The sequence below is a fragment of the Oculina patagonica genome, chromosome 12 (assembly GCF_052425735.1).
Source record: "Oculina patagonica isolate OP01 chromosome 12, crgOcupat, whole genome shotgun sequence".
In the NCBI taxonomy this organism is placed as follows: Eukaryota; Metazoa; Cnidaria; class Anthozoa; order Scleractinia; family Oculinidae; genus Oculina; species Oculina patagonica.
This window is the reverse complement of record NC_135769.1, coordinates 26,262,810-26,276,274: the sequence shown is the minus strand read 5'-3', so window position 1 is coordinate 26,276,274 and position 13,465 is coordinate 26,262,810. Positions and strand designations below refer to the sequence as shown.

The 13,465-nt window shown below is 39.5% G+C and overlaps 2 protein-coding genes across 2 annotated transcripts; one reads left to right on the top strand and one right to left on the bottom strand.

Annotated features, from left to right (window-relative positions):
• Nucleotides 1–2,162: 2,162 nt before the first annotated feature.
• LOC144632780 (kelch-like protein 40) lies at nucleotides 2,163–4,760 on the bottom strand. Its single transcript, XM_078491505.1, has one exon. It carries the CDS (start codon nucleotides 4,489–4,491, stop codon nucleotides 2,554–2,556), a length of 1,938 nt encoding a protein of 645 aa, XP_078347631.1. The 5' UTR covers nucleotides 4,492–4,760; the 3' UTR covers nucleotides 2,163–2,553.
• A 6,416-nt stretch (nucleotides 4,761–11,176) lies between these two features.
• Nucleotides 11,177–12,674, top strand: LOC144632072 (kelch-like protein 17). The gene has a single exon (XM_078490677.1). The coding sequence runs from the start codon at nucleotides 11,379–11,381 to the stop codon at nucleotides 12,651–12,653; it is 1,275 nt and encodes a 424-aa protein (XP_078346803.1). The 5' UTR covers nucleotides 11,177–11,378; the 3' UTR covers nucleotides 12,654–12,674.
• The last annotated feature ends 791 nt before the right edge of the window (nucleotides 12,675–13,465 follow it).

Below are 13,465 nucleotides of genomic sequence, written 5' to 3'. Positions count from 1 at the left end.
ATACGGTGTCATTGGTCGTGTAAACAGCAAAACCCCATCAATTTGAAAACGGTCAAGTATTTTGCCACAAATTGACTGGATCGCGAAGAGTAAACATGACGAGCCTCGCACAGAGTGCAGCGCTTGCTTATACAATCACGTTCAAAAACATTTGTAAAACGGTAGGATATGTTTCTTATAAACACTTCGAAACCGTGTCGTTTTCGATGCGGTTTCGAGGTCATGAAACCGTGTTGATTTGATAACCGCGTCCGTGTAAACGATGCTTTTTTTTTATTTGTTTCTTTCGGAGTAAATGAGCAACACCCATCGAATTAACCCTATTCAGACCAGGCTTTTTTGGACCTTCTCAGACCGGGGGGGGGGGCGGTAAGACCCCCCCTCCATGTAGCTTCCAGAATATTTAAGCAATCACCATGAAACTTATAGGATGTATAGTACGTCCGCCGCCATCTTGGATTTCATTTTTTTTTTCCAAGATGCCAGAAAACCATCCAAAATAACTGAAAGTACTCAAAATGAATAAAAATGTGCTTTAAACCCGTAAAAATATAAAACCGATTCCATTTAAGTTGATTTTTAGTAACAGAAACACACAAAATTAAAAATTTGGGAAAACATGCCTGTCAGGCAGCGTTTGGATTAATCTTAAAAAAAGTTATAAAAGTTCAAAATCAGCGCGGGCCTCAAAAGTCCCCCCCCCCCGGTCTGAATAGGGTTAAAGGGGATTTTATTTGTCTGTATGTTTTATTTTTGATAAGCTGTTATGCTCAAGAAAGTCACAAGTATCATTGAGTATTACGCACAATAGAAACGTTCTGATTGATAATGATTTTGCTAAACACAAACGTGAAAATAAGCGAAAATAACCGACGTTTCAGGGTCTTCATGACGCCATTGTCAAGAAATGTTAATGACAAATTGAAGAAAAAATCACACTTGTAATATACCATTGTCTATGCAAGGTATTCGAAAGGATTACTTTTCTGTCAGAAATGGTATATAAAAGGGTAAATGTTTGGACATTAGCTACTCGTATGATTACAGACCGAATTGGACTCCACTCAGTCCTATTACCATTATAAATAGGCGCGCGCAGAACAATGCGGCTGATCAATGTCAATGTCTAGCAGAGTAGCAACATGTCTGTAGTAATGTTGGAAATCTGATAAAAAAACACATCAAACTCTTATCAAATATTAATCATTAATAATAAAAATTAGAAAGTTTAAAATCTTAAAGTTGAAAATTTAAAAAGGTGAAAAAGCTACATAAAATATCAAAAGTGAACAAATTATTGCTTTACTCGAAATTAGTTTTTTTAAGGAAGTCATCGAGTCCCCTTCCTTTAATTAATTTGGACGTTCCTCCAAATATAAATCAGGGTGTAGCTACAGAATAAACCCTTTTTCTGAAAGTGTCTGCGTGGGATCTAGGATAGAGAGACGTCGTTGAACGTGCCAATGTATGGTTTGGATGAAACAGATCGAGTAAGTGAAATAACTATATAGATGGCTCCGCAAATCCGTGGAGTCGTATGTGGCGACAACATAAGAGTAACATTACTTGATAGGGAACTAGTCGATAGCACCAGGTTACCAGGTGACCAGGTTAGGGAGACAATTTAACGTGTTGGTACTAATCGTGCAGCTGAAATAGGTATGTCGGTGCAATGAGCCCGTTGAGTAGTATTGGACGACTACCTAGAAGTAACATTATATATAATTACTTTCCTGGATGGGGAGCCAGTCCAAATTCATCAGGATGTTTGACAGGTTAGGGAGACACTTCAATTTGTTGTTGGCATCAATTCATACTATTGGAACACAGTTTATATATATCCTGGGGTTCAGTCCCTGGGTTCCAGTCTCGGGCAAGATTGAGAAAAATGTCCAGGGTACACGTTATAAGGACCGTGGGCTAAAACGCTGCAAACGAAATAGGCCGATGAATCTTTGCCAGTGACCTAGAATTTCGGACACTAACTGCAACCTAGCTAGAATTTCGTGCTTTAGTTACTTTTAGTGGTGCCGCGCTCTATAGGGAAAACAGCTTTCAAATGAAACTGTCTAAAAGTGAACGAAATATTTCAAACTTGTGTGCTTGCGGTTAGTTTCACCCCGGTTTGCTTGCGGCTGGCTTTTATTTGTTTAGCAAGGGCAGCATTTTTTCAAAATAAATAACTGTGGACCACTCGCATAGTACTTCTTTTGTTTTCGCCATTTTGCGCGTGCATTTAGACAGTTGTTTTCCCTATATAGCGCGGCACCACTAAAAGTAACTAAAGCCGAATTTCGGACACTAACTGCAATACGAAAACCGTTAGGTTACAACGTCTCACACAATGTATAAAGTTCATGATGAATTACCGCGCTAGTTAATAACATACTGAGCAGCATTTGATTCGTCCTCTAAATATCAATATTAGGACTCGACTCACTGAAAGTGGTCGCTGATTGTCAGTGTCATTACTCAGATGCTCAAGATGCGACCTTTGTGAGATGGGTGTCCAAGAAACGCATACGGAATCATGATCGCAGGCTGCAAGCTTGATCACAAGATGAAGCAATTCTGTTGTCTTATCTTCTTTAGAGAGGCATGTTTTCTATTGTCTTGTAAGGGCGATGAAGACAAGTCGTGCGAAGATTGAGCAAAAGGAGATGTCAATTCCTGTGTGTCCTCTTTCTCTGGTTCATTATTGAGAAATCCTTTGAAGATTTTTATTGAACAATAGTTAAGGAAATGATCCATCAAAACGAGAGGAATTTCAGTTTTCTGGTCCCATTCATCTTCTTCAGGATCATAGCAATCGACCTTTCTCCGAACTGGTTCCATGCCAGAAATGCTTGCCATTTTGGCCAGAACATAGAGTCTGTCGTCAACTGACAGAAGTTTGGGTTTCGATCTAAGATGTACGCCAATTATTGTAGTAAACTGCCATTCATTTGTTGTTTCAATAAACATTTCACAATGGAATAGTTCCGGCCTGTTTCCATTAAGATTAGTGCCACCAGCAATGAAAATTTTTCCGTGCGCCACAGCACCGGTAGCACAGCTCCTCGCAATTTGAATGCCAGCTACTTTGTCCCACTGGTTTTTGCGAAGATCATACCTATCAACATCAGTGTGGAATTTGTAACCTGGATCAAGCCATTCTTTGCCGCCAATAAAGTAAATAAAATTGCCTTTGGCTACAATGCAAACATCTTGCCTTAAATTCAAATGATCAAAAGATGAAATGTCTTCCCATGAGTTTGATTCGGGTTTGTACTTTATGATAAAGGAAACATGTTTCTCCTTGCCACAGAGCTCTATCTCTGTCTCTACCGACCGCAGTCCACGACACTTACATGCCCGTCCAGTTACTAAAGCATACATTTCGTCTTCATTTGCAGCAAATATTTGTTTTAAGTCTCTTTGTTCTTTGTATGGTAATCTCATCCAATTGTTAGTGTATGGATTGAAACTCACCATTCGGTGATTACGTTTATAACGAGTCTGTATACCGTAGATTTTCCCACGACAAGAGACAAGATTGCTAACCTTGAAAGAAAGTGGCATCTCGCCTAAAGTATACCACCGATCCTCACGAGGAAAATAACACCGAATCGGTTGACCCATTAATAGACTACTGGCCACTATAACGGGGACCTCAAGGCACTTTCTAGGGGTGACAGGGAGATTATCGTAGTTTCTAGACTCAAACAACCTCATAGCTTCCTCCACAAGTGCCAGACTGTCCTCATTGTCATTCACGAGGTCATTTGTCGAGATATCATTGCACAGAAAGTCACGCGATACATAAACCAGCCGAACTTGACGAAATAACTCGGCAAAATATTTCTTTCGATTGTCTTTGTCATGATCAATCCATGCAAGGATGATCTTGAACACATCTTCTTCGGTGTTAACATTTATTTCATCTGTTGAAATCCACATTTGGATTTGTTTGCTCGTCATATTCAAAACCTTGAATATGTCGCATACGTCGCTGAAATTTTCATGGATGAATTCTGTGGTCTTGGAAAAAAGTTCTGTACATTGATATCTATCGGATAAGTAGTAAGTAGAAATACAATTCGAAATTTCCAACTTCTGTAGTAAAACTCCCTCAGCGAGAGTTTTTAAGTTTTGTAGGAATAAATAATCGGCCATAATGATTAGTTCCCAGGCACTGTCCTCGGTCAATATCTGAACATTACCAGCGTAAATAAACTCCAGTGTATTTCCCATAACGGACTCGGAAAACATCTCCAGCCGAACAATTCCTTCTTTAGATTCTTTCATGTCGCTGTTCAGCAGCTTTTGGAAGAAAGGACTTGCCTCTGAAAGAACTTGTCTGTGCGCTCTGAATTCTTTACCATCTTCGACAACCAAAACAACGTCGCATGGCTGATGGAGTGTGTCTTTCGGGAAAAAGATTGTGCTGGAAACTTCTTTGCTTGGAGTAGCATGCTTAGCAGTGTCTGCAGGTTTTGGCATTGTAGCCATCTTTTGGTCAAAATGATATTTGTTTAGTTCTGGCGACAACGTTTATGGCGTTGCTGCCACAGAGAGCCAAGAGCTAGCGGAACCACACAACACCATAATATTGTTCGACTACCAAAATAACGTCGCATCTTTTAGCAAGAAGACCACTGAATCTTCTTTACTTGTCGAAAGATGACCATAATCTTGAAAAGGCACTAGGAGGGCTGTCATCTCTGTTTGCCAAATGATTTGGTTTACAGTCCTCAGTTTTCTGATGACGAAGTCTTTTATTTTGCTGCTACCAAACAGAGGCTAAAACAGTAGTCACACGATCGATAAGTCATGAGTAGAAAGTTAGAGAAATGAACCATGAAATCCCAGTTGTTTGATTGTCTCTGGGTTACTGAACCTTAAAGTTTTCTTGAATTGAAGAGACGATACAGCGTAAATTAAATTGATTTCTTTAAGTAAAGAATTCCCAATCTTTACACGATAGGAAATGAGTAACTCACTGAGTTGTTCTTCTCTATTTTAGAGAATCTGAGCGGTTTTGCCGAAAACAGAAAAACCAGACAAACAGATGGCCAATTTAGAATTTTATCAAATAGTTTTAATGAGGCTGCCATGTAAATGTCTAAGGACCAATATAGTTGTTTTGATTATGACTCCGATTGCTGACTCATGATGTGCGTCAGAAATAACCCTGAAGTATCTGCTGTCGAGTCATTGGATTGGTACGAATGGGAAAGCAGTAGTTAGCATATTAGTTCCTTCCAATATATACATTTTGCTTTTCTGAAGCGAAAATATACGTTTCTTTAAATGTGCGCAAGGAAATAGCGAAGGGTATTTTTTAATTTCCCCTGCTGTTAGAATGTTCTTCTGGCGGATAAATTTCTTGTATTAATATGTTGAGAATTATCAGCAATCTTTAATAAGGCTGCGACTCGTAATGCCAAAATTATTTATATTTAGTTCTGAAAATTTAATGACGCACTTCAGAGTCATGGTCAGAACTGATATGATGCTTATAATTGTGTTCTTTCTCCGTATGTTGGTCGCTACTTTCAGACATGTTCGGAGGTTTGTTTCCTTTGGAGGCTCGCTACTTTAGTATTACGGCGGCTGTTCAGTCGCCAATTTTTATTTTTATGCAAAATATAAAGGACGAGTTTGCTTGCAGTGCTGTAAAAACGTGGAAGTTATAATTAACCATGAACCACACACGTCTGTTGAAGGCAGTGGTGGATGTGGTTTCGGTCCCAGATTCCCCAAGAATAGATCACGCGACGAACCTTGGCAGCGTTCAAATAGACCGTATTCACGACAGCCGCCATTATGGTTTTCATGTTTGAATGCAAATTAGCCACGTTCCCTTTGAGGCAGCCAACACTGAAATGATGTTTTTTTTTTTTTTCGGAAAATGGGCTGTAGTGAGCTATCTGCGCTACAATCACATTTGCGAACCATGTTTCGACAAAGTCTTGAAAACTCATCAAACGTTAGTCTCAATGCGTGTAACAAATAAAACATTAGTTCAAAATTGAAATGTTTAAAATGTAAAAAATCTAAATCGTAAAAAGGTGACAAAAAGCTATATACAATATACAACGTTAACCAAATTATTGGCCATATTGAAAAACTTCAGCTTTACACGCAATGAATTACTTAATGGAAATTATTTTTGTTCAAAATATAAATCGAGGTGAAGCTACAGAATATGCCCTGCCCCCGAAACTGTCAGCCAGGGTTTGATTTTCGGATGGAGAGAAGTTCGTTTATTCAGTGTATAGCTTGTATAGTATACACCTATACACTGTAAAGTTAGTATAATATAGTATACATTTTATTGATACAATATATACTTTGGATGATGCAAGCGACTGACTGAATAAGTATGTTGGCGCTGCAAGTCTGATGAGTAGTATGAGGCGTCAACCTAGGAGTAACACTACTTTCCCTGGATGAGGAGCTAGTCTATAGCATCCGTAGTTTTTACACGCAGGTTAGCGAGGCAGTTAAATGTGCTGGTACCAATTTATCCTCTTGAAACACAGTCTATACCCTGGGTGCCGAAGGCTTGTCTTACGCAGCTTCCAGTCTCGGTGAAGTTTGATTGACAAAAAAAACCCAAACAAATAAAAACAAACAAACAACAGAAGAAAAGCTGACCGTAGGATGCATAGTATAAGGATTGTGGGCTAAAACGTCTGCAAACGAAGTAGGCCGACTAATCTTAGTCAGGCTCCAACCCAGAATTTTTAACTGCAATGCAATGTATCACAAAATGTAAAACTGAACGTTTACTGTGATTTATCACGCTAGTCCGTAACACACTAAGCAGGGTCTGATTTGTCCTCATATCAATATTAGGATGCAGCTCACTGAATCATTCAATACACCACCTCCCTTTGAAATACCACCTATCACCAGGAATATTATAGAACAGGACCTCAGAAAGGTCTCACTCAACAAAGCAACTGGTCTGGATGAAATAAGTATCCGCCTACTAAAGTCAGCCTTGCCAGCGATATCTCCAAGTCTTGAAAACATCTATAATGCAAGTATTTCAAGTGGTATCTTCTCGGATGCTTTTAAAAAAGCCAAAGTAACTCCTGTTCACAAAAAAGATTCAGCTCACCAAAGAGGCAACTTTCGTCCAATCTCGGTCCTGCCGATACTCTCGAAACCTCTCGAAAGACATGTATCACTAGCATTCCACGAACACTTGAAAACCAATAAGCTGCTTTACATCAACCAATCAGCTTATAGAGCCAATCACTCCTGTGAAACTGCTCTTCTTAACATCACCGACAAATGGCTCAAAGAAATGGATAATAGTAAACTTGTTGAAACTGTCTTTATGGACCTTAAAGTAAGGCCTTTGACCTAGTTAATCACGATATTCTTCGATCCAAGCTTGCTAAATACCATATAAGCTCTAAAGCCCTAGAATGGTTCACTTCATACCTCTGTAACCGCTCACAGCAATGCTCCATGTCATTCATTGTCCAGCCCTCTAGAACTCAAACTAGGGGTCCCACAAGGGTCCATATTAGGGCCTTCTCTCTTCTCCATCTACATCAACGACCTACCACTATCACTTAAGAAAGCCGAAGTAGATATCTACGCAGACGACACAACAATCTGGTCAAGTGGTAATACTTGTGAGGAGATCCAACAGAAATTACAGGATACATTGGATAGTGCAGGAAAGTGGTTCAAAGCTAATGGTATGATGCCAAACACAACAAAGACCAAACAGCTACTAATTGGTACAGCCCAGAAGGTCTGTCATGCAGACAAAGACTCTTTGGATCTGTTCCTGAACAACACCAGGCTAGACGAAGCCTACTGATGAAAAGATTCCTGGAGTAAAGATTGATAAACATTTAAAATTGGACAAACACATTGACTATCTAATTAGTAAACTAAAGTCCAGAATTTGTCTCTTAAAGTGTGCAAGATGTTATTTAACAACTCATTGTAGGAAGTTGCTTCATTGTAGGAAGTTGCTTTATAATGCATAATCAAGCCTATCCTAGAGTACTGTTGCACTGTCTGGGGTTATTGCTCTAATGAGAATTTAATAAGACTACTAAGAATCCAAAAACGGTGTGCGCGATTAATACTTGATGCTAAGTTCTCTGATGACTCTGTGAAATTATTTACTAAATTAGGATGGCTCCCCATAGACAATATTATACGTAGCAGAAAGCTTTATCTATTACATAAGATTAGCTTTGGTCACTGTCCAGATTATTTCATTCCATATATACATTATCTAAAGGACACTCATAGCTACAACACTAAAGCTACAACAAAGAATAACCTAGTTCTTTCTAAATACAAAAGAATTTCGGGTTGCAGAACCTTTCACACTAGCGCAACCCGCCTCTGGAACAATGTTGAGGTTTCCATTCGTAATGCTACATCGCGCAAACAGTTTACAAGAAAACTACACCAAAGGCTACTAAAACAAAATGCTGGACTAAAACATTTTAAAATCAGCAGCACTTTTTAGTTCTTATTGTATTAAATTAAGTTCAAATTTTTATTACTTAAGTATATAATATGTAGTTAGGTTTATATAATATGTAGTTAAGTATATAATATGTAGTTAATTAGGGAGGGCCATATTGTAAACTACTGGGTCACCAGTAAACTATGTTACCTTCGTTAAATATAGTCTTATTATTATTATTATTATTATTATTATTATTATTATTATTATTATTATTATTATTATTATTATTGTTATTATTATTATGAAAGTGGTCGCTGATTGTCAATGTCTTCACCTTGGATGCGGCCTTTGCGAGGCGGGTGTTCACGAAACGCATACGGATTCCATGCAAGCAGGCTACCAGCTTGGTCACAAGATGAAGCATTTGCGCTGCTTTCTCTTCTTTAGACAGGCTTGTTTTCAATTCTCCTTTAAGGGCGACGATGACAAGACGCGCGCAGACCGGGCGGAAGGAGATGTCGAATCCCGCGTGCCCTCTTCCTCTCCTTCATTATAGAGGAATCCTTTGAAAATCCTCATTGAACAAGAATTAAATGCAGATCTCATTTTGGCAGGTATTTTAGTTTTCTGGTTCCATTTATTTTTGTCAGGGTCATAGCATTTGACATTTTTCTGGTATTGATCTGATTTGCTGATGGCATAAATGTTTGCCCACTTGGCCAGAACATACAGCCTGTCGTCAACGGACACGAGTTTGGGTCTCGACTTAGGATGTAGACCAAACGTTGGAATAAACTGCCATTCATTTGTTGTTTCAATGAACACTTCACATTGCCATTTTTCCGGACAGCATCCCGTGAGATTTGCGTCACCACCAGCAATGAAAATTTTTCCGTTCGCCGCAGCACCGGTAGCAGAGCTCCTTGCAATTTGAATGTCAGCTATTTTGTCCCACTTCTCATGTGAATTAAGGCATGGTTCTTGTTTTCATGCGACGTCTTGGTCAATTCTTCTTGATTTGTTCTTTTCCTTAAAAACGTTGCTTCTTTTTGTTTGATTATATATAAAATGAAATTTTCTAATGATTGGCTCAGCTCTAAGTGGTCACGTGACTGACCACGCCCACAATTGTAAAAAATATGTGCATTTAAGTTACGGGAAGTAAATGTACAAGAAAACTCTCGTGTTTTCTCTCAAAACCTTTACCTCACCTAGTCAAACGTCCGGCTAAACGGGGATTCTGAAAAATGTTTATTATTTCTTCAATATTTCCTATTTTTGCCTAGTCCCAGTCCCTCTCCAAAGAAAAGACGTTGTAATTGAAACAAAAGAATTGAATTTGTAAATCCCCGATTATTTCTCTATACTTGGTAGTTACAGCCATTCGCAGAAATCAAAATTAGTCAATCGTTATATTTGCAAGTTCTCGTAAATTTGGTTTGAAATTTATATCAATAATTGGGTGTCGTATGTCACGTGACCAAGCAGGAATAACTTTTAAACCAAAAACTGAAACATTTCGTACAAACATTTCACTTTATGCAAGTTTATAAGCGAAAACTTAAATAACTTTTAGATTAGACCACCCCTCCTCCAAAATTTAGCTTGACCCATTCCTTAATTCACTTGAGTTGTTTTTGCGAAGATCATACCTCTCAACATCAGTGAGGAAGGTGTACCTTGTGCCACGCCATTCTGTACCGCCAATAAAGTAAATAAAATTGTCCTTGGCTACAATGCAAACATTTTTCCTTAAATTCATGTGATCAAATGATGAAATGTCTTCCCATGAGTTTGATTCGGGTTTGTACTTCGTGATAAAGGAAACATGTTTCTCCTTGCCACAGAACTCTATCTCGTGTCGAAAGGGCGGCCCAGGCCCGGCCGCCGTCCATGGTACTCACATGGTTCAGACACAAAGGCGTACATTTCATCTTCATTTGCAACAAATATTTGATTTAAGTCTCTGTCTTCTTTGCATGGTAATAACATCCAATTTCTAGTGTATGGATTGAAAAGAACTATTCGGCATCGGTGGTAAGGAGATGTATTGTGTATACCGTAGATTTTCCCATGACAAGAGACAAGATAGCTACCCTCGAAAGAGAGTTGCATCTCGCCTAAACTGTACCACCGATCCTCGCGAGGAAAATAACAGTGAATATGCTGACCATTTAATGGACTACAGGCTACAATAACAGGGACTTCAAGGCACTTTCTAGGGATGACTGGGAGATTGTCGTAGTTTCTAGACTCAATCAACCTCATAGCGTCCTGATCCTCCACAAGACCCAAACAACCTTCATTGTCTTTCACGTGATCATTTGTCACGACATCACTGCAAAGAAAATCACGCGATACATAAATCAGTCGAACGTGACGAAATGACTCGGGGAAATATTTATCGAGTGTGTCTTTAACATAAAGAAGTCACTTAAAACTATTTACTTTGTCTTAACATGCCACAAGCATGCTCATTGTCACGTTAGAAGTTATGGGTGAACCAGATACTTTTCCATGGCGTTAGATGTTGTTTAAGAAATTTTCCAGTGGAACGAACCGTGTTCCATTTACGTTTATATCCCAACCTGACTTAACGGTATTGGTATTTTTTTGTAAATGGAAAACAGCCAACATCTGACGCCATGTAAAAGTATCTGGTAGACACAGATCCAGTTCCAATGTGCACGCATGCAGTCACCCATAACTTCCTAACGTGACAATGAGCATGCTTCTGGCATGTTTCGACATAGTAAATAATTTTCAGTGACGTCTTTATGTTAAAAGACACACTCGATTACTCATGCCATGTTATTTTCGCGCTCGAAGAATATTTTGTTCATCAGCGTGTATTTTCGCACACAGCCCTGTGTAGTGGCGAAGCCATGAACGTTTTAATCAAAAGACTTTGAGAGCAAAGATCATTTTGGCATATATAAACATGGCAACTTTGCTTCAACCTGCTACTGAGCATGCTTCTCCAAGTAAAGATGCTTTCAGTGAAGTCAATGAAGTCTTTATGCCAAAAGACACACTCGATCAGCCATGCGACGTTGTTTTGGTAGTCAAAGGTGGCAAAGAATTCAAAGCTCACAGACAAGTTCTTTCAGAGGCAAGTCCTTTCTTCGAAAAGCTGCTGAGCAGCGACATGAAAGAGTCAAAAGAGGGAGTAGTTCGGCTGGAGACGTTTTCCGAGTCCGTTGTGGGAAATACACTGGAGTTTATCTACACCGGTAATGTTCAGATATTGACTGAAGACAATGCCCGAGATCTGATCGTCATGGCCGATTATTTGTTTCTTAAAAACTTAAAAACTCTCGCTGACGGAGTTTTAGTACAGAAGTTAAACACTTTAAATTGCATTTCTATTCACTACTTTTCCAAAAGATATCAGTGCACAGAACTTTTCTCCAACACCACAAAGTTCATCCTGGCCAATTTCAGCGCCGTATACGAAGCCAGCCGCGAAGAAATTCTGCAAATGTCGAGTAAAGAAATCCGAATGTGGATTTCAAGTGATGAGATTAATGTTACCGCCGAAGAAGACGTGTTCAACATCATTCTAGCATGGACTGATCATGACAAACGTAAGCGAAAGAAATACTTCCCCGAGTTATTTCGTCAAGTTCGACTGGTTTATGTATCGCGTGACTTTCTATGGAGTAATATCGCGACAAATGACCTTGTGAATGACGATGAGGATTGTTTGGCTCTTGTACGCGTGGCGGACGCGGCTATGAGTTTAATGATGGAGTCTTCAAACTACGGCAATCTCCCAGTCACCCCTAGAAAGTGCCTTTGGATCCCCGTTATAGTAGCCTGTAGGCCATACAAGGGTCATCCTATTCACTGTTATTTTCCTCGCGAGGATCGGTGTGGCACTTTAGGCGAGATGGCATTTGATTTCGTGAATAGCCATTTTATCCCTTGTCATGGTAAAATCTACGGTTTGAGGCCTGGATCCTCTTTCGACCGATGCGAAATGGCGAGTTTCGATCCATACACCAACAATTGGATGCCATTACAATGCAAAGAAGACAGAGTCTTGGAGCAAATATTTGTTGTGAATGGAAATGAAATGTACGCTTACGTATCTTTAGCATGCGCGTACCACGCAGTGAGACCATGGACAGTGGAGATGGATTTCGTGTTTCCCTGCGACAGGGTAAAACATGTTTCCTTAATCACGAAGTACAAACCGGAATCAAACTCATGAGAAGACATTGCATCAATTGATCACATGAATTTAAGGGAAAATGTTTGCATTGTAGCCAAGGACAATTTTGTTTACTTTATTGGCGGCGCAGAATGGCATCGCCGGCGTGGTTGGGATTCAGGATACAACCAGTACAACTACCTCACTATTGTTGAGAGGTATGATCTTCGCAAATACCAGTGGGACAAAGTAGCTGACATTCAGATTGCAAGGGATAATATTACCGGTGCTGTAGCGCATGGAAAAATTTTCATTGCTGGTGGCACCTTTTTCAAATGTGAAGTGTTTATTGAAACAACAAATGAATGGCAGTTTGTATCAACGCCTGATGGTTTTAATCCTAATTCGGAACGCAAACTCCTGTCAGTTGACGACAGGCTATATGTTTTGGCGAAAGTGGTAAACGTAAAAGTTCGTGAAAGAAAAGTTCAACACCGAATAAAAGTCAAATGCTATGACCCTGACAAAAATGAATGGAACCAGAAAACTGAAATACCTGTCACCTTGGTGGATAGTTTTTATAACAATTGGACCTATTGTTCAATAAAAGTTCTCAAAGGATTCTTCAATAATGAACCAAAGAAAGAGGCCACGCGAGAAACGACATCTCCTTCCGCCCAGTCTTCGCGCCACTTGTCCTCGTCGCGCTTACAAGCAGAGAATACAAAACAGGCGGAAATGACATCTCCTTCCACTCAATCTTCGCGCGACTTGTCTTCGTTGCGCTTACAAGCAGAGAATACAAAACAGGCGAAAATGACATCTCCTTCCGTTCAATCTTCGCGCGACGTGTCCTCGTTGCGCTTACAAGC

Coding starts and splice junctions, on each gene's coding strand:
- LOC144632780 (XM_078491505.1), bottom strand. CDS start 4,491: ATGGCTACAATGCCAAAACCTGCAGACACTGCTAAGCATGCTACTCCA.
- LOC144632072 (XM_078490677.1), top strand. CDS start 11,379: ATGGCAACTTTGCTTCAACCTGCTACTGAGCATGCTTCTCCAAGTAAA.